This window comes from Equus caballus, chromosome 21, assembly GCF_041296265.1.
Source record: "Equus caballus isolate H_3958 breed thoroughbred chromosome 21, TB-T2T, whole genome shotgun sequence".
Taxonomy (NCBI): domain Eukaryota; kingdom Metazoa; phylum Chordata; class Mammalia; order Perissodactyla; family Equidae; genus Equus; species Equus caballus.
The window spans coordinates 16,242,489-16,262,747 of record NC_091704.1 but is presented as its reverse complement, the minus strand read 5'-3'; the positions used below and the strand labels follow the sequence as shown (position 1 = coordinate 16,262,747).

General features: G+C 51.9%; 3 protein-coding genes across 17 annotated transcripts in view; 2 read left to right on the top strand and 1 right to left on the bottom strand.

The window, feature by feature from the left end:
* CHERP (calcium homeostasis endoplasmic reticulum protein) overlaps nt 1-1,379 on the top strand; it is a 19,020-nt gene extending 17,641 nt beyond the window's left edge. For both annotated transcript variants that reach the window (XM_001914891.6, XM_023625370.2), the window contains exon 17: nt 11-1,379. In XM_001914891.6, the coding sequence (XP_001914926.1) occupies nt 11-204 (194 nt within the window). In that variant the 3' untranslated portion in view covers nt 205-1,379. The remainder of the gene's footprint in view (nt 1-10) is intronic.
* The window catches only part of C21H19orf44 (chromosome 21 C19orf44 homolog), a 16,980-nt gene extending 1,360 nt beyond the window's left edge, over nt 1-15,620 (bottom strand). Inside the window, exons 1-8 of one of the 12 annotated variants that reach the window (XM_070246119.1) lie at nt 15,410-15,620; nt 11,437-12,199; nt 9,705-10,026; nt 7,813-7,886; nt 6,771-7,188; nt 5,317-5,409; nt 3,519-3,685; nt 1,865-1,946 (exon numbers count right to left, since the gene is read on the bottom strand). In XM_070246119.1, the coding sequence (XP_070102220.1) occupies nt 1,875-1,946; nt 3,519-3,685; nt 5,317-5,409; nt 6,771-7,188; nt 7,813-7,886; nt 9,705-10,026; nt 11,437-12,198 (1,908 nt within the window). In that variant the 5' untranslated portion in view covers nt 12,199; nt 15,410-15,620 and the 3' untranslated portion in view covers nt 1,865-1,874. Of the gene's footprint in view, nt 1-1,321; nt 3,686-5,316; nt 5,413-6,770; nt 7,189-7,812; nt 7,887-9,704; nt 10,027-11,436; nt 12,200-15,353 lie in introns of those variants that run through there. The other 11 variants (XM_014734758.3, XM_070246117.1, XM_070246123.1 and 8 more) reach the window with 11 other exon arrangements.
* Nucleotides 15,579-20,259, top strand: part of CALR3 (calreticulin 3) — a 23,714-nt gene continuing 19,033 nt past the window's right edge. For 2 of the 3 annotated variants that reach the window (XR_289179.4, XM_070246125.1), the window contains exons 1-3: nt 15,588-15,850; nt 16,036-16,137; nt 18,370-18,573. Coding sequence is in view for 2 of the 3 variants with exons in the window: in XM_070246125.1 (XP_070102226.1) it covers nt 15,760-15,850; nt 16,036-16,137; nt 18,370-18,573 (397 nt within the window). In the remaining variant the exon portion in view is untranslated. Of the gene's footprint in view, nt 15,851-16,035; nt 16,138-18,369; nt 18,574-20,259 lie in introns of all 3 variants that reach the window. The other variant, XM_001502873.5, reaches the window with a different exon arrangement.

The following is a 20,259-nucleotide window of genomic DNA, read 5'->3' as shown; positions in this document are numbered from 1 at the left end:
TCTTCTTAAGGCTGGAGTGGATCTGGCGGCCTCGGCGTGAAAGAACAAGGGATCCAGGACCCCATCAAGGGCGGGGATGTCCGGGATAAGTGGGACCAGTACAAGGGCGTGGGGGTGGCCCTGGACGACCCCTATGAGAACTACCGCAGGAACAAGAGCTACTCCTTCATTGCCCGCATGAAGGCCAGGGACGAGTGCAAGTAGGCGCGCCCAGGCCAGGAGCCGGCCGGCAGCCACGGCACCCTCCTGGCTTATTGGCGCGGAAGCTGGTAGGGACAGCTCGGTCCTCACACAGTCTCCATCTTGGGGGAGTGAGAGAAGAGAAGACAACTGCAGCATGCTTAGTGACAGTGCCGTGCTCCCCAGCGTGGAGGCCCCAGCCCCCTGCACACAGCTCTGCCAGAGCAGCAAGATTCACACAAGGAGAAGCCCCAGCCAGCACGGCCACAAGCGCGTTTCCTGTGACAGTGAAGTGAGAAACACGAGGCTCCACCCCCTGGATAAGATTCGTGACTCGGAAGGAACAGATGTGTTGCATCCCCTGGCAGATCTGCAGAGTGTGGAGGCGAAGCCCGGAGTGGGCAGGCTGGCGGGCCCGGGGCAGAGGCGCCGGCTCTGCCCGCTCCCTCGCTGCGGCCGCAGCCTGGGAATGCTCAGCAGGCGCTCATACTCCTCACTCTTTAAAGATGGAAGAGCATCTTTTTGATTTGCTAAGTTAAACAGGGTTTTCATTTTTACTCCAAATGGTTTAGTTTTAGAGAAAAGAATAGTGATCTAAGAGGATCCTCGGGAGATCATTTGAAAGCTGATTCCTCTGAGACAAACTGGCCCTTAGTGCGGTTCTTCTAGATGTTTGAGTATTTTTTCGAATGTTAGCCATTTGCTAGTGTCTGCAGACACAGAAGGCTCTGAGGAGAATGATCTGAGGCGTCTTCAGGTCACGGAACACCATCCTTGGAGCATCGGTCCCTGGTGTCTCCACGAGGAGGAGCCCCAGCACCAGCACTCTGTGCGGCGGCCCAGGCAGCTCCAGGGGGCCCGCCCTGCCGCCTGCTCCGTCCTTTCCTCTGCCACCCGCCCGCCCCGGGGCAGTGAAGCCTGGAGGAGCCCCTGGCTCCGGCTGTGCTCACTGGGCAGCCTCGGGCAGTTGGTGCGGTGCCATTTGTACAGAAACATTTTTGAAAAATTCTTTTCAATAAGATGCAGAATCCTCTCCAACTTTTCAACCTGATGTGATAAAATATTTGATTTTGTTCTAGATTTCCTGTAGCTGTGAATTGTTCAAATGTGTCGGATTCAGGATAAATGTAAACACGTGCTGTTAACAATTTCTTGTGGATTTTACTGTTTTGCCTTCAAATAAAGACTTTTTTTAAAGACCTTTTCTCTGTGTCTTTAAGTCAGAGGTGTGCTGGGCCGAGCAGGGAGGCAGTGTGTCCTGAGCGCAGAATTGAGTCATGGAGCTGGGTCAGAAGCTCTGCCCTGGCGTCTCACACAGAGTTCCCAGCATGGGGACCTGGCCCTGGGTCCTCATCCCCTATCTAGCTCAGCTCAGAGGGAAGGCAGCACTCGGCCAGGTGGAGCCGCTCCGTGGGGCTCTGGACAGGCTGGCTTCCTCCGTCCTGCCCTGTGCTGTGAGCGTGCTCCTCCGCTCCACTTCCCCTGGCCTGTGGGGCGTCCTCTCAGGACAGGGACTGGGAGGGTCAGTCGCTCAGCCAGAAAAGGCTGGAGCTGAGATTCTGCTTGAGTGAGTCCTGGGTGCCACCTGCCCCACCACTGAATGTCACCCGGAAACTGATGCATGAGTGTCACGGCCAGTGTACCCAACCAGCTCTCCAGATCAGACCCAGGAGTGTAGCCTCACCTGCTGGTGCTCACGGCTCCTTCCTCACCTCCTCCAGAGCGTCCTCCATGGTCAGCGGGGCGGGCCTGTGCCGCCTGATGTACTGTGGGGCAGAGGACAGACAGACACGTCACCACCACCACTGCCTCAGTCTCCTGAGGCTTTGGGTGCTGGAGACGGCACCCATCCCCAGCAGCTCCCAGTTGGGCTACAGAAAAGTAAAATGACAGGATGCCAGGTGACAATGCTGTGGGAACAGAAGAGGAGAGGTGAATGCGGCAGGCCCCAGCAGGATGCCCTGCAAGGGGTGAGCCCTGATGAGTCCGAAAGGGAAGAGTGGCTGCCATCACGTGGGGCTGGTGGACGGGGCTACCAGGGGTGCCCTTAGAGTGCACCGTCCGGGAGGAGGGCCTGGGAGCCACTCTCAGGACGTGGGCCCGTAGCAGACAGTGGGGAGCCTTGGTGGGCTGTAGGCAGGTGACGTGGTCAGGTCCCTTCAGCCAGCATCCATCAACTGATGTTCATCTAGTGGGAACAAGGAGCCCACAGGGGTGCAGCCAGCAAAGTCCAGAATGGGGGAAACTGTCAGATAAACAACCTGTTTTCTTCAGCAAACTGCAAGGAAACAAGAAAGAGATGGGGATGGGGACACCTGCAGCGCAGTGGTTCTCAAAGTGGGTCCCCAGTGGGCCCATGGGAGAAACACCCGCTCCCAGGCACACCCTGCTGCCGACAGAGCCCAGTGGGCCCAGGCCCCGCAGGTCTGACGCCGCTCAGGCCGAGAACCGCTGCCCCAGGAGGAGGCTAAAGAGCCACCCAGCAATCCGTGTACAGACGGGCTTTGTCTGGATCCTGAGGAGAAAACCGGAACAGAATGGACAAGTTTCATGCGAAAAGTGGAAATCACACTGGATATGCACGGACATGCAGGAGAGTGCATGTGGTCTTAGTATGGTAATGGTGGTGTCCGTGAATTTTTTAGAAGTCCTTATTCTTTAGAAATACTTGTAGATAAAATGAAAAAAAAAATCACCAAGCAGAACAGTTCATATAGTATGATGCCATTTCTATAAAGAAACATACATAATACTATTACACGTTATACCTATTACATTGTAATATATATTTTATACACTGTATAAATATATACAATATGTAATATTGTATATAATGTACATATTTGTACATCTACATAATACAGTTCATATTTTACATAAAAATCTAAAGAGTATATATTAAGATTGGTAACAGTTATCTCTGAAATTATGGAGGACTTAAGTTACATATTTCTGTAACAAGATTTTTATAAAATAACGTATCTTTTGTAATCAGACAAAAATTAAATTTTTGGAGGGAAAAAGAGAAGTGTAACATTCCTTAAGTTTCGGCCCTTGTACTGAGGAGAGAAGCCCCTGCTGGATGGCACTTGGGAAGGGTCTGTGAAGGGACAAGACCCTCACCAAGGAGGCCACCATTGGTCTGAGGTCACACAAGCTGAGCCAGCTTCTGCCTGGCCAGGCTGGCTCTCAGTGCCCTCAGCCGTACCACCTCTTCTCTGCACGAGGAGGAAACAAGGCTCCTTCTGCGAGGACGAAGGTGACCGGGCCGCCATGTCCCTGCTGCCCTGGCCGAGGCCTGGCCCTGAGCCCCGCCCCCCTCCCGGGTCGGCCGTCACCTCTTTGGTTTCCTCCAGGGTGTGGTAGTGGAACGAGTCTCGGTCCAGGGACTGCAGGAGGGACCCGTGCAGGTGCCGGCTGGCCTCCACGAACTGCTGCGTCAGGCTGAGCTGCTGCTTGAGCAGGTCGTGGAGTGCAAACACGGCCGGGCTGTAAGCTGTCAGGGCTGCACCCGGCACTGTGTCACTTGGCGGGCCCCGGGACCCCACCAGGACCCTCACCCCACCAGTGCCAGACACTCTGGGCCCCCGGGCTCTGTAGCCCCCACTCCCTCGGCTATGTCAGGATACTTTTGGGAAGTGCGGCTGCCCTTGGAAGTGGTGGAGACCTCGCCTATTGCATTCTGTCTGGTCTCTATAGGAAATGAACTGCTTTCCTCTGACTCACTCACGGGTGACCCTCCAGAGCTGCCCAGGTAGGAGGCTCGGCTCCCAGGCAGAAACGGAAGTCAACCTCAACAGCCCACACAGAGAAAGGAGTCTAGTAAAGTGGCACCCAATTGTGCAGCTGCACAAAGTGAATCCAGTGAACACTACTGAACTTAAAAACGGGGAGGAAGCGGCGCCAGCCTGGAGGCGTATCGGTTAAGTTCATGTGCTCTGCCTCAGTGGCCCCGGGTTCATGGGTTCAGATCTCGGGCACAGACCTACACACGGCTCATCAAGCCATGCTGTGGCGGCATCCCACATACGAAATAGAGGAAGATTGGCACAGATGTTAGCTCAGGGCCAATCTTCCTCACCAAAAAAATTTTTTAAAAAACCAGGGAGGAGAGCAAATTTTATATTGTGCATTTTAAATATATAATTAAAATAATTAAAAATATAATTAGAATTTTTTAATTTTTTATTTTTTATTTTTGCTGAGGAAGACTGGCCCTGAGCTAATAACATCTGTGCCCATCTTCCTCCATTTTATATGTAGGACGCCTGTCACAGCATGGCTTGACAAGTGGTGCGTAGGTCTGCGCCCAGGATCTGAACCAGAGAACCCTGGGCCACCAAAGTGAAATGTGCAAACCTAACTGTTATGCCACCAGGCTGGCCCCTGGGAATACAATTTTTAATTAAATAAAAATATAATTAAAAATAAAAACTTAACAACTTAAAAAAGAGTATTACTGAGACTATGTGGTAACATGGAGGTTAATATTAAATTAAAAAATAGTAAATCTTTTCTTAAAAGCATGTAAACGTTTCATTTGTTGTAACCAGTATATTTTAATTCCTTAGTCTATTAAAAAATATTAAGAAAATTGAAAAAGGAAAATAAAGCAGGTACTAGATGGACCCTCACTTGTGTCCTGCAAGCCGTCAGCGTCCCCACAGGGACCTGGCACAGTCTACGTGGCTGTCGGGCACCTTCCTCCTGCCGCAGGCCAGGCTACACCTCCCTAGGGCCCCAAGACTCCCCCAGACTCTCAAGGAAGCCAGGGCCGTGTCCACCCGGCTGGCCGCCGCTCAGTCCTGGCTGCGTGTCTTCAGGGAAAACCACCATGGGTTCTAGATAAAAAGGCTCAAGGGGGAACACACACAATCAGACAGCCCTGTTGGGCCGGAGGGCTTCCAGGTGTGTCACTCAGAACCTTCCCGATCTGTCCAATACTGCTGGCCTCTCCTAAGACAGACTGAAGGTTCTCGGACACTCTGTCGTCCAGGGTCCTAGGAACTGTGGCAGTTGTCCATGGCTGTGATCCCGCCAACAGATTCCCAGAACCCAGCACTCCAAGGACGAGCGGGAAGTCACAAGGAAAATGTGCCTACTGCACCACAAGGACCCGCCGAGCTGGGCTGTTACCTTCTATGGCGTCTGCACTCACGACGTGACTGGCGATAGGCGCAGGGTCCACGTAGGCGCCTCCCAGGGCTGGTCGGATGGCCGCCATGCCAGCTGCTGTCCCAAGGACAAGGGGGGCGGTGAGTGGCTAGGATGCCGAGCGAGACTTTCTCGTCGACAGACACGACGCTGCAATAAGCTACGGGAATTCTGAACGTGATGGCCATCTTTCTTGCTCTTTTAACCTTGTTCCCTTTAAAAATTTCCCCAAACCTGCCTCTGCCTTTCTGGTAGGTTCTCCTGGTTCAATATTCAAGTCAGTCGAGGTGGCCAAAGCAGTCACTGCAGCTCACAGGGGCTGGTGACCGTGGCCTCGTGCCCTCCCCTCCCTCTGCCTTCTTTCTATGGGGCCACCTGTGGGCTTTGGAATGTCCCCTGGACTCTAACGAGCGGGTTTCTCCAGGCTGCCTTTCTGCTCTCTCCCTTCAGTGTCAGGCCTAGTCTAGGAACATGGCATTGCCCACATTTTACAAAAGCACCTCTTTAAATTGCAAAAGATATGGACAGAAACGTGCACATTTGCCCACCGCTGCTGTGTTGTCAGGAAAACAGCAGGAGGCCGTGGAGAGGGACACAGAGGTTCTGAGTCACAGGATGGGACCCAGCGTGCCTGATTAGCTTTCCTCCCCAAGAGAGACAGAGAGAGCGGCCTGCCCCACCCCAGTCTGAGGGCTGGGCTATTGTGTGGCTCAGTCCCCAAATAGGAGCAAGAATTACAGCCCCGCACAGTCCAGGAACAAGGTCTGTCTACACTGCAGGTGTCGTCCAGACAAGAAAGGGAGCAAGAGACAGGGACCATTCCATCCAGAGGGCCAAGACTGAGCTGGGGACAAGAGAAATGTCTGGAAAGTTGTACTGAGAGTGGTAGTAAGTGCCCACCGCACCAAAGAGAATCCACCAAAACACCCCAAGTTCAGACCACTAAAGTGGAGCCTGCACTGGGGCCTCCTGAGGACACGCTCTCCCGGAAGGTGGTTCCTCTGGCAGTGCGTCCCCTGGCTCACCCCGGGCACCGCCACGCTCTGGGCTGGCTCATCTCTGTGGGGGCCGTCCTGGGCGCTGCAGGGTGTTGAGCGCAGGCCTGGCCTCCACCTGCCAGACTGTCGCCCAGCTGTCAGAGCCAAATGGGCTCGAGACCTCGCTGATGTCTCCTGGGGGCAGAACCACCCGGGAGGGAACCTCTGCCTGAGTCTTTGATTCTGAAACTTTTTGGAATGTTGTAGAGCTCAGAGGACAGTGGGAACTGTCTTCATCCATGGAAGAGAAAACGAGGGTGCTGAGGTCCCTCAGCCAGTTAATGACCACAGCCTGGGTTCCTTGTCATGCCTCCGAGGACACCCACAGGGTGCACCTAGGTGCCTGTCCTGCAGCCCGGCCTGCATGCCCTCCCCGGGCCCTGGGGCCAACACGCTTACCCTCCGTCCACGGGTCGGTGCCAGCCGGGCCGAGAGTCTGCACGGCCGTCTCCCTCATCGTGACTCCCGGCCCGCCCCTGGGCCGCCTCCTCCGGGACTCAGGCGCGGGTGGGGGCAGGTCGGTGTTCAGGCTGGCGGAGAATTCAGACAAGGTGTCCAGCGTCCTGTCGGGGGCCTCCCCAGAATGGGCCGGCGGCTCAGACGTGGTTGGACTTGGAGACCCTTCAAAATCTTCCGAATAAGCAGCGCTCGCTGGGCCAGCCGCGGGTTGCTGAGCTGGGGGCCGCAGGCTGGCAGTGCCCTTGGGCAGGGCAGAGGAGGCTGCGGGCTCGCTCAGGTGCTCGGAGACCTCGCTTCCAGTGGGCGGCGCCCTTGCCTGGGGGCTTTCGCTGGGTGCCTTTTCCCTCTGACCTTCTTTCTAAAATGAAGGAAGGCTGAGCTAACTGGAAAGTGTTTCCGAACGACCCACATGCTCAAAATCCCATTGTGTTAGAATGAGGTGAGGGTGCCCGGGCCACACTGGTCCTCCGGGGAACTTGGGCAGCCTGGTGCTACAAGCAGCATGCTTGACTGCTGCCTCAACACCGACGGCGTGAGTGTGTGCAGGGGCCCCGAGGGTGAAATCGCGGAAGTGTCACTGTAATGCATTACTACAATGTACGTTTGATGTGCACTGGTTACTAATGGCCAGAATCCCACCAGGACATGGACCGAGCACAGGTCAGAGCAGGTGTCGTTACAGGCGGTCCACGTGACACCTGACTTCATCGTCTGCTACGTTAGGTAACTTTTTCCTCTCATCACCTAAATCAGGGTCTCTCGCCCATGGCACTCTGACCTCTGGGGCCGTCCTGTGCACTGCAGGACACTGAGCAGCACTGCTGGCTGCCACCCCAGTCACGACCACCCAAAATGTCTCCAGACTTCGCCAAGTGTCCCCAGGGGCAGACTCCCCAGGTTAGGAACCGCTGACCTAAATGAAGCCTGAGGCTTGCGAGCCTACGTGACAACCCACAATGAAAAAGAAGCTGGTTGGACTTACCTTCTGTTTCAAGTCTGATCTCTCACTGACAGCTGGAGCCAGATCATCGAGGGACAGAACGTTTATTCTAAAATCTGCAATTGAAAATGTAACATGACAATCGTTTCTCTTATTACTCCCCAGACACCTACCATCACGTTGTGGGCAGCAGGCTAACTGCTCGGGATGGAGAGGAGGACATGGCCCATCTGCAGGGGGCAGGGCCAGGTCCACATGCCTTTCACTGAAGGCTTGGACAGTAAATATCGTCCGCTCTGTGGCTAGACTGCCTCTGCTCAAGTGACTCGGCTCTGTCCTGGGGTGCAGAAGCTGCTGCAGACCACACGTAGACAAACGGGCACAGATGTGTACCAATAAAACTTCACAGAAACACACGCCGGGCCCCCTGACTGGTCTAGACAGATGAGCAGATGAATGCAATGAAGGAAGCATGGTAACAAGTGTGCTAGAGGTATCAGGGGTCGGCCGGAGGGCACCCGGCTGCTGGGGGAGATGAGGAGGAGGCTGCAGGGCCTGGGGTGGCACCTCAGGCAGGGGCAAGACTGGACCCGAAGCGTCCTCAGTTCTCACTTGAAGCCAGTTAAGTGCAGAGGCGCCGGCGGGGCCCGAGCATCTTGGTGTGCCCTCTGGCCAGTGGCCACGGCCCGAATACATGGGGCCGGAGACTCGGGAGTATGCAACCCTCTGTGGAGTGCTGGGCTCCAACAGGGTTCTGGCCACTCAACAAATGAACCCGCTCCTCTGGGGAGGGGAAGGCAACGGGCGGCAGATATGGGCAGCAACTCTCTTCTGCGGTTCCCCCCCGCCCCGAAGGGCACGAGTGTGCGCGTGTGTGTGCATCACAGGATGCCTCCACCCTGCAGGGCCTCACAGACGGATGGATTAGGGTACCTAATCCATCACTGATGAGCGTGGCAGACACCTCAGGGGGCCTGAGGAGTTCAGGGGGGCCACGCGGGGGGAGGGGGCATCTCTGGAGGGGGCAGGAGTGAGCGGCCGGCAGCAAGCTGGGCGGAGGGCAGGGCTCCTCTCACACTGACTGTTGCCTCCACTCCTGTGCAGACAGGTCCCCAGCTGCATTCATGGACAAAGCCTGTGACCCGAGCCATCCCAGCTGGCCTGGGGCAGAGGCCCGGCCAAAGCTGTAGCCTCAGCACTTTGGGAAGCGCTGGCGCTGGCGCTGGTGGGGGAAGCCCCTCATGTCATCACATCCGCCAGTCCTCACGAGCTTCCTGGGAAGCAGGGCACGCTGAGGCGTTTCATGGCACTCGCTCACTGACATGGCTCTGCCCCCACTTTACAGATGAGGAAACTGAGGCACAGAGAGCCCAAGATTCCACAGCCAGTAAGAGGCGGGGCCAGGATGCCCACCCCAGGAAAGCAGGACCCCAGAGTCAGACTTGTACTCACCACTCCTGGTGGCCTGCCTCCCTCCCTCCCTCGAGGCTGCCTTGTGAGGGAGCCAGGAGCTGGGCGCCAGCAGTGGGGGCTGAGAGACTGACAGGCTGGCCTCTTTCTTTCTTAAATACATAGAATATTAAAACAATGTTGAAATACTAGAAACGTTTGATTGTGGCTGGTTAGATTTGTTTCCTTTTCTGAATTTAAAAAGGAAAGGAGGTAGATCTCTGTTTCAAAATAGAAAAGTGAGTTGCCTTTCTGTTGTATGTGGCTCTAGAAGGATTTCTTTCTCGGGTTATTGCTCTGTGACTGGTCAGTTACTGGGTGAAGATTTTAAAGAAAGGTCCCTCAACCATGACACAAGGTCAGGAAGCTGAAGGTGTGATGTGGCTTGCCACATACTCCCTGTAACAATTCCCTGTGACCGCCATGGTGGGGACCATAAAGGTGGTCCACCCCCCCGCCCCGGGTAATGACTCTGCACAGGTTACCGTCCAAGCTGGCATCAGAGGCTTCTGAGAGCGGCTCCCACCAGGGCTCAGCCTCACTGCTTCCAGGCAAGGACATGCGCCCGCCCTGCCCCATCACCATGGGCGCCTTCTTCAAAAAGGTGCTGGTGACAGAAAGTGACGCCATGCGCAAGTGCGTGTCACCGGAACTGTGAGTCTGTGGGGAGTGGGCTCCTGAGCGCATGCTGCAAAGGGTCCCATCCGCTGACTGTGAGGTTGGCAGAGGTGACGTCTGCCACGGCTTTGGGCTGGAAAGTTCCTCAGTGGGTAGAGAAAGGACTCTCAGTTGAGTTGGGATCTGATCCTACTTTGGCGAAAATAAAAGAAATACAATTACCAAGCATGTGATAAGCAAGGCCTCCTCATTCAACATCACGGTAGAGAGGAGCACGAGAACAAACAGTGACCCCTTGGGCCCCTTTCTCTCCTCTCCCCTCATTTCTGCAAGTCAAGGTACAACATTTAGCTAAGGTAATATTGAGATTAGAAATACTCCACAAATAATCAGAAATATCACTTTGCTTTCAAATATAGATTGTTAATTATAAATTTTCTAAATTAAGGCCCCTGAGTACATGATCTGTAATAGCCTGGACCTTCAACAGAATCAAAATGAATATGCAGATTTTTGCCCCCTTAAAATGAAGCCTTCCCCTCACTTCACACCCACTAGGATGACTATAATAAAAAAACCCAAAAATAACAAGTGTGGGCGAGGACGTGGAGACACTGGAACCCTCACACACCATTGGTGGGAATGTAAAACGGTGCCGCCGCTATGGAAAGCAGTCGGCGGCTCGTCAGTAAGTGGCACACAGAATACTACAGGATCCAGCAATGCCACTGCCAGGTACCTTCCCACAATAACTGAAAACAGGGGCTCAAACAGGCGCTTGGACACGTGTTTGTGGAACGCCATCCACAAGAGCCAAGGGAGAGAGACCACTCAAACACCCACGAGTGAATGAATGCCTAAGGAAGATCTGGTCCATCCACACACTGGACTGTTACTCAGCCATAAACACGAGAAGCCCCGACACACACTACAAAGTGGAGGACCTCAAAAACACCACACTGAGGGAAAGAAGCCAGACACAAAAGGTCACATGTTCTGTGATCCCACTTATATGAAATATCCAGAATAGGCAAATCCATAGGGAAAAAAGGCAGATTAGTGGTTGTCATGGGCTGGGGGCAGGGGTACGGGGGGTGATTTTGAATGAGTCTAGGGTCTCCTTTGGGGTGATGGAAATGTTCTGGAACTAGATAGAGGAGGTGGTTGTCCAACATCGTGAATGTACTAAATGCCCCTGAACTATTGATTTTAAAATGGTGAGTTTTAGCTTATGTGAATTTCATCTCAATAAGAAAATGCCAGTGTAGCCTCCCCAAGTTAATGGTGCCTGTGTGGTACACACGACAGGTGGGCGTGGACTGCAGGCGGCACTGGTCACTGCTGGGGTGCAATCAGCCATCTGAGGCGATGTCCTGTGGGGTACAGAGTTAGATACTGCCAAACTGTCTGGCGTGCCCGAGTGCGGTCCCACAGCGCAGGTCCACGGTAGGCACCGGTGACCACTGAAACCCAGCCTTTCCTTGTCACACTGTTTCCTCAAGAAGCTCCTGGCGACAGCTGCTCTCCAGCCTCAGGGCCGTAACAGAAAGACACAAGTGCAAAGCCTTCGTTAAAAATAAACAAACGTGCAAACCTTACCGGGAATAGTTTTATTCGTTCTTTCTCACTGACTTTGGTGCTGGTGAAACCCTGATTTGTGTGTGTTTCTTTTTCTCTAGAAGATTCCATCAAGCTTCCCAGCAACTCTCTCATTTCCTCTTCATCGCTGTCTGGAGAATCCAATTTTCTAACAGGTTCTTTCACTTTGGATGTCTGAAAGCTCCTCTGTTGCCCAAACTGTGCTCCAGGGGGTGTGTTTTCCCCGGGTGGGCCTCTCTTCTTTAGAAAGCGACTGGCCTGCCCATTCGGCGCAGCACCCCTGGCGGTGGGAGCTCCTTGGGCTTGCGTCCGGGGGGTGCTGTCTGTGTTCTGTGAGGAACGTTCAGCGGCACTGAGGGGCGCTTCGTCCGCCCTCCCTGTAGGACGGCCTTCGGAGGTCTCCGGGTCAGAGTCCACGGCAGACACATCCATCTGCACCTTCCGATTCAGGATCCAGGTTTCGAGCTGGGCCAGCTTTGTGAGCGCGGCGTGGGCCCTGAGCTTCGAGGCAGCGGCCAGGGGTCTACCTGAGGAGGGCCCGGGCTCCCTCCCCAGGACAGCATTCTCTTTTGGGAATAAGTGTTTCTCACCCATAGTTTGGTTTCTTTTTAGAAATCTGCTAGGACTAGGTGCTATTTTGGTAAGACCTCTACTGATTTTCAAGTTTCTGATTTCTTCCATCTTTGAATCTTCCAAGGAAATATCACTGAAATCACCAAAGACATCGCACACAGGATGGCTGATTTTTTTGGTTGAAGCCATTCTAGGGAGTAAAGAAAGAAAACTTAGAGAAGAACCTGATGTTCACATTGTGCACTCAAGTCCCTCAGCGGCTCCCATACCCCGGGAGAGATCGAATCGCCCTGCCAGCCCGACGATGGCAGTGAAGATGATTAGACACACAGTGCCACTGACAGGACGCCACTCAACAGCAGGCCTTCCTGAGACGCGGCACAGTAAGAACAAGAGCCAGCACCTCTCAGGCTCCAGCGGGGTGCCCGCCACCCTGCTCAGAGCCATATCATCTCATTCAATCCTCATGCCACCCTGGGAGTCACTCACTGGCTTTCCCTTTCATAGAGGAGGTGGAGGAAATAAAGTCCCACAGCTTAGGTCACGGGTCAAGGTCACCTGGCTGTAAGCAGCAGAGGCAAGTTCAAAGCTCAGGTCTGGGTCCTAAGACCTCCCTCCCCGGACCTGTGCGTCACTCCCCGCCAGATACCCCACCACCACTCCCAGCGAGTGCTACTTCCCCATCACACCCCAAGTCCAGGCTCCCCTTTTATCCAAGGAGCCTCAGCTCTCTCACAAAGAGCTGTTGAGATACAATCTGTATGTTTATCGAACTCCCCAGAAAGTCTTACTTCACTTAAAGTGTGAGAAGCACTGCCCTGGACGGGGGGGAGTGGGGCACTGTACGTCTGCCACGTGTCGCGTGTGTGTACCAGCGGACGTTTTCCTGGGGAGGAGGGCCAGAGCTTCCCTCATATTCTCAGAGTTCCCATGTGCCCCCGAAAGAATGTGAAGGACCCGTCGCAAGATTTACAAAGGTTTCAAAAGATTTTAAAGACTTAAAACTATGGAAAATACAGCATGGTGGGTGTTTTGTAGTGAGGAACTCAGCAACAGCAATGAAATTTGAAATGCGTGGACCCTGTGACCCAGTCATTCCCGGTCCGGAAATGGCCCTACAGTTACACCCTCAGACGCGCACAGAGACATGCTCAGGGCACGCCGTGGCAGCACCGTCTGTACTCGTCAAACCCTGAACCCACCCGCAGGGACCCGGGGAAGCCCAGGGGACTGCACGCGGGCAGCCGAAAACCAGGCGGCCGTCTGAAAGACACCGGGGAGCTCTGTGTGGGCAGCAACGTTTCCAGCTTAACAACACGGAGGCAGAAGAGACAGGACACGGAGCATGCCTGCTCTCCAGACTGCTGGAGCGCTTAGGAAGGCCATGTGCTACTTTATTAAAAAGAAGAAATTCACAGTGAGACCTGGAAAAGCCTCTTTTCCCATCCCTGACCACTTGGAAAACAATCTCATTGGGACTGCCAAATTAAATACAGGACACCCAGTTATTTGAATTTCACATAAACAGCAAATAATTTTAAAAATATAAGTATGACCCAAATATTTTTATACTAAAAAATTATTTGTTTATCCAAAATCCAAATTCGACTGGGTGTCCCATATTTTTATTCATTAAATGTGGCAACCCTATATCTTAAATGCACCTTTCAAGGCTGAGCTCAAAGGTTTTGTGCAAGGAAATGCATTTAACCCACTCCCTAAGGTTCTGTACAAGAATGAATTATTTTCATGATTTTCCTGGCTGTTTCTCTGACTAGTGTGCTTACTTCCTTGTCCCCATCTGAACCAGCCTGTGTACTGAGAGTGCCCAGCACAGACCTGACCACAGCGGTCAGTGAATGGAGCACCACACCTGACAGCAGCAGCACAGAATTCCTTATCCGTGTGCCCCTGGGAGAGTTACTTAGCCACTCTCTGCCTCAGCCTGCTCATCTGTAAAAAGGGAATAGCAACGATTTCCCTCAGAGGGTTCCTAAGTTCAATATGGGGTCTGGAATAAGAGCTCAGTAAAATTTAGATAGTGGCAATGGTAGTATTTGGACTACCTGTGTAACAGGCTAACTTTTAGCTGGAAGGACGTGGCGAAGGGGCAGTAGAGATCGCTGGAACAAGGGTAACAGGTATTGCTGTTAATATTTTAACAAAGCCTAGAATCAGGAGACGACTCGGCCCAGGCTATTCTGCAGGTCAGAGGGGAGGTCTGACCAGCAGGCCAGGTTTTCTGGCATCTAGTTCTTTTGAAAATTTCCCTAGGTTTAAAAATAAACCAATGGAAAAATGGTTAAAATGGCAAATTTTATGCTATGTACATTTTAGCACAACTAAAATAGATATATTTAGGAAACACACAATTAAAAATAAACTAAGAGGCAAAAAACGTGAACAGATATTTCATACACACACAAAATATATGCAAATGCCCAATAAGCACATGAAAAGTTGTTCAGCGTCACTAGCTACCAGGGAAACGCAAATCGGAACCACCACCACGAGAGCCGGCTCACACCACTAGGATGGCGATAAGCAAAAAGACAGATAATAACAAACGCTGGCAAAGAGGGGAAGAAAGTGGAACCCTCATACACTGTTGGGGGGAATGGTAAAATGGTGCAGCTGCTGATTTGGAAAAGAGTCGGCAGTTCCTCAAAAGGTTAAACGTAGTCTATGATCTAGAAATTCCACTCCTACCTGGCCCAAGATAAGTGAAAGGTATGCAAATGTTCATAACAGTTATCATTCATCAAAGACAAAAAATGGAAACAACCCAAATGTCTACTAACGAATGGATGAGAACAACCAATACACACAACATGCATACATCTCAAACTTCCTATTAAGGGAAAGTAACCAGATGCAAAACGCCACACACCGCACGATTCCGCTCAAAATAATTGCCCAGAAAAGCAAATCTAGAGTCAGAAAGCACATCAGTGGTTGCCTGGGGCCAGAGGTGGGAGCGGGGATGGACTGCAAAGGGGCAGGAGAGATCTCCGGGTGACGGAAAAGTCTTAAAGCTGGATCGTGGTGATGGTTGCGCCGCCTGACAAATTTACTAAAAATAACGGACTTGTACAATTAAAACGGGTAATGCATCCTATGATATGTAAGTGAATCCCCAATAAAGTTGTTAAAAATAAATAAATCAAACTGTGAAAGCACTGGCGCCCCTCAGACCGTCGGGCTCTTCTCCCAGGCCTGGAGCGACCTACATCCGACCACGCTCCCGAGTGGGCCTCAGGCGGGGAAACTGAGGCGTGAGGCTCGTGGCCGCCCTCCCGCCGCCCTCCCAGCCCAGCTGCGGAGTGCGCCCCGTTTCCCCGCACCTCCTCGCCGGAGCCTGGTCGCAAAACCCGGCCGCCACCCTGCAGACCCCGCCAACCTCCTCCCACTCTGTCCATCCGCGGAGGCCGCCGCCGCTCACGCCCGGCACTTGGGCCAGAGGGGACCGTTGCCCCCGGCAACCGCGCCAGGGCGGGAGAGACTACATCTCCCGACGCACCCCGCGCCACAAGAACCAATAGTGCCCCAGGTCACATTCGCGGAGCGTCAAGGGAGTGGTAGTTCCGGGGCTGGCCCGGCGTGCACTGCGCGACGGGGACCAATGGTGATTCAGGTCATAATCGCGAGGTGTGACGGGAGTTGTAGTTCTGGGGGCTGGGGCCCGGAGCGTCGGAGAGACAGCCAGGATCCTAAAGGGGCGGATCCGCAAAGAAGCGCCTCGCACCCGCGATGGCCGCCTCTGGTGCTCCGCTCTGGGCGGTCTGCGTACTGCGGCTGGCGCTGGCCACCGTCTACTTCCAGGAGGAGTTTCTAGACGGAGGTGAAGGGGCGACGCCCCTGGTGGCCCAAACCCAGCTGCCTAACGGACGGCCTAAGTCGCCACTGGCCCCAGCCCGTCGCCGCGGGGTCGGTGGTGGCGAAGCTCCGAAGCCTCGAGGGGCCCCTCGCCCTCCCCAGGAGCCCAAGTAACAGGTTCAGCCCTAACTGGTGTTGTTACCCCCACAGAGCGCTGGAGGAACCGATGGGTGCAGTCCACCAACGACTCCCAGCTGGGGCATTTTAGACTCTCGTCGGGAAAGTTTTACGGTCATAAGGAGAAGGACAAAGGTTAGTGTAGGAATCGTGAGAGGATGGAGGTAAAGGTTGCCCGCCTTCCCAGGTCGCTGAGGCGCGCCCTCAACGCCTCTTGGCCTGAGTCCACTGCGGGGAAGCTAAGGCCCGGAATGGGCTTGAGCTACTGTTTTTCTCTCTCCTCTGTTTATCAGCCCAAGATCGCCCGCTTCATAGGCGCTATTCAGATAAGCTCTGGGACCCGAGGGACTTTTTTCTGCAGGGGAAAAGGATTCCAACATACTTCTCATTTTTATTTTTGCGTTAAAAAAAAAAATCGAGGTAAAAGTTACGTGCTGTCACGTGCAAGCATCTTCGGGGTACAACGGAGTGAATCTTTACAACTGTACACCCAGGTGAAGATAGGAGACATTTTCAGCCCCCATATCAGCCTCCCTGGTGCCCACCTCGCGCAAGTCGGTAACCTGGCTCCAAGGATAACCTCTATTTGTTGATCAAAGGTGGACAAACTACAGCTTGTCCACTGCCTGTTTTTGTACAGCCAAGGAGCTGAGGATAGTTATTACATTTTTAATTGTTGGGGAAAAAATCAAAAGGGAAATAGTATTTTGTGACACATAAAAATTATATGAAATTCAACAAAATGTATGATATTTCAGTGTCCATAGATGAAGTTTCAGTGGAACACAGCCATGCCCGTTCATTTAGGTATAGCCTATGGCTGCTTTCATGCTGTAAAGGCAGAATCGAGTAGTTGGGACAGACTAGATGGCCCACAGAGTCTGAAATATTTACTCTCTGGCCTTGCAGAAAAAGTTTGTCGGCCCCTGATTTTCATGAAAGGTTTCACTCCTCACCACCCTCCACTCCACCCGCCTTGGCCCCATTACTCCACTGTTGCCCTGTCTGGCAGCCTCTGGTTTTCAATTGCATATATATTGTTTTGTAAGTTACGTGCTGACTCAAAGAGTTGGTCAAAATTCAGGCTATATGAGAAAAATGGAGTGAAAATAAACAGGTTGTTCCATGAAGCTTGTTCAAGGACAGGGGTTTCCATTTAGAGTCATTTGAGTTTTTTCCCACAATGTTTCTCCTTCCTTCAATCTGGAATCCTGAGATTCTGTGCATTCATTCAGTCCAGCACATGTCTCCTGATAGTACACACAGGCAGGGCACTGGGGTTCCAGCTGATTTGACCCCTTGCATTGTGGTCTCCCAGGACCTTGACACAGAAGCCATGGATGGAAAGATAAGTAGAATTTAGTCAGGCAGAGATGGCAGGTGGGGAGAGAGGATGTGGGTGGTGAGGAGGGTAGCAGGACACAAGGGGAGGCAGTCAGTCAAGTGACTTAGGAGTTGCCTGGCTGGTAGGGAGAAAGGGAGGGGAAGGGGCTATAAATCCCCTGAGAAAGGGAAGGTGGGGCAATAATGGAGGACACAGAGTCGTGTGGTAGTGGGAAGCCAGCTATGAGTTCAGACTTAGTCATATTGATAGAAAATTCCAAGTTCATTTATGATGGCTTTCACCATAGGCAGGTATGGGGGCCAGAGTGTGGAGCAAGGAAGGGTATGTTATGGTAAGAATGGCTCTGTTTTCAGGTTTGGCAGACTCCAGGATAAGGATTTGGTACAGAGCCTAATGGCTACTGAGAAAGGGCATTTTGGTCTTGAAGTGAACGCCTAAACTTATAAAACAAATATGAGATGATTTGCATGACAAAAGGATGGTAGCTTCATAAAAGGAGCCATCACATGGATGACACCTACGGGCCAGCTCACCCAGTGCAGTAAAGCACTTTTTTACACATCAGCACTCTGTCCTCTATCTGCTGTTGTATCTGTTAAGTAGCTGTTTTAAGATGAGAATTAAGGAAAAGAAGTAAAATGCTCCCTTTTTTAACTTAGTTGCTACGCAAGCTTCCTTGTATATTCCCACACCTTAGAAGCTGAATGGAAGCAAAAGTAACCTTTTATCCATAATTAGATTGCATATTTGCCATTTAGAGCTGAAATGTTTGTGTAACTTAAGACGTAACAGTGGCACGTTAAGTACAAAACATCCGAGTGTGTGAAGTAGAAGCTCTCTGGTGGCAGAGGGTCTGTTAGTGGTATGCCTGTTGTCTCTTACTGTTCAAATGTGCTGTAGGCTCTGGGTGGTTGTAAATGCTTAGGAGGTTTATAGTGGGGTGGGGAAAGGATAGCCATTTAATTCCGTGCATCACTCAGCAGCGTCCTTCCTAATCCTTCATGAGTTCTTTTTGTTTAAAGGTCTGCAGACCACTCAGAATGGCCGATTCTATGCCATCTCTGCACGGTTCAAACCATTCAGCAATAAAGGGAAGACTCTGGTCATTCAGTACACAGTGAAACACGAGCAGAAGATGGACTGTGGAGGAGGCTACATTAAGGTTTTCCCTGCAGACGTAGATCAGAAGAACCTGAATGGAAAATCCCAGTACTATATTATGTTCGGTGAGTTTAGATAGTGCAGCACAGCCGTTCTGGTGACTTTGAAAACCCTTCCACTTCATAGGATCCTTACACTAAGACTTTGCAAAAGTAGTGGTATTGATTATATCTAACCAAAGGTTTTTACCACTGTTACACCTAATTAATGCTATAAAAAGGTAACTATACCATTCTATTGTGCGTTTGAAAAGCTTGTTTATTCAGCATTAATGTAGCCCCAAGTATTTTGAATACATCAGAAGTTAACAAACCTTGGCCATGGGCAAGTCAGCCCGTGACCTGTGTTTGTTAAGGCCTGTAAGCTGAGGATGGGCTTTAACATTTGTGAATGACTGGAAAAAATCAAAATAAGGATATTGTGACACATGAAAATGACATGAAACTCAGATTTTAGCGTCCACAAATGAAGTCTCCTTGGAATGCAGCGTCACTCTGTTCGTTTACATCCTGACTGTGGCTGCTTTCAGGCAGCAGTGACAGAGTTGAGTAGTTGTGACACAGACCATATGACCCACACACCCAGAAATGTGTACTGCCTGGCTGCCTACAGAAAAACCTTGCTGACCCCTAGAATGTATTGAATGTCTCCTGACACCGGAGCTAATTGATTGAAATTTGTGCTGGAATTGGCAAGGGACCCCACTGGGCCACAGGAACTAAACATAACTGAAGTATGTGGATTCAAAAAGCTTAAGACTGAAGAGGATTCTGGGAAGATGGTAGAGTAGGAAGCAGTGGAAATCTGTCTCTCCACCTAGACATCAATTGCAGGGCAGAATCTGTCTGATGTAACTGTTTTGAAACTCTGGAGTCTGTGGAAGGATTGCTGCTTCCAGGGAAAGACAGGAAGGTTAATTTCAGTCAATTTCAACTCCTAGCACCGTGACAGCTACCCATCCCCCACCCCCAGCCACCTGCCAGGCAGCAGTGCATGTGTTCCTGGAGCAGCTTACACACAGCTTCTGAGAGCTAGGGTAGGCAAAAAGGACCCTGTCCACCAAATATTGGGGATCCGAGTGCTGATTGCTGCTTCTGATCACAGAGGTACAGACAAAGAGATGGGCAGCCATTATTGTAAGCACCCGCCTCCTGCAGCTGAAGTGACTTCCAGGGGATTTAAATGGCCAGAATGCTTTTCCCTCCTTTCATTTTTCACTTTTTCCTCTTTAGGAAGCCAGACATGAAAGACTAGACTATTAAAAAACAACTGCAGGGGCTGGCCCCGTGGCTGAGTGGTTAAGTTCACGCGCTCCGCTGCAGGCGACCCAGTGTTTCGTTGGTTCGAATCCTGGGCGCGGACATGGCACTGCTCACCAAACCACGCTGAGGCGGCGTCCCACATGCCACAGCTAGAAGAACCCACAACGAAGACTATATAACTCTGTACTGGGGGGCTTTGGGGAGAAAAAGGAAAAAAATAAAAATCTTTAAAAAAAAAAAACAACAACAACTGCATATTCAAGGAAAATAAGAGTGACAACATATGCCTGGGGAAAGACTCAGAAAAGACCTGAGAAGACCTTAAGTCTACACCTCAGGCTGACCCTGGCACAGTGACAGCCTACAACAGTCAAAAATAAATAACAAAAAGCAGCAAACCGTGGGGAGGGAGGAGAATCTGATTTCCAGAGTTACCATATTATTCGGTTCAAATGTCCAGCGTTCGACAGATAATCACAAGGCATACAA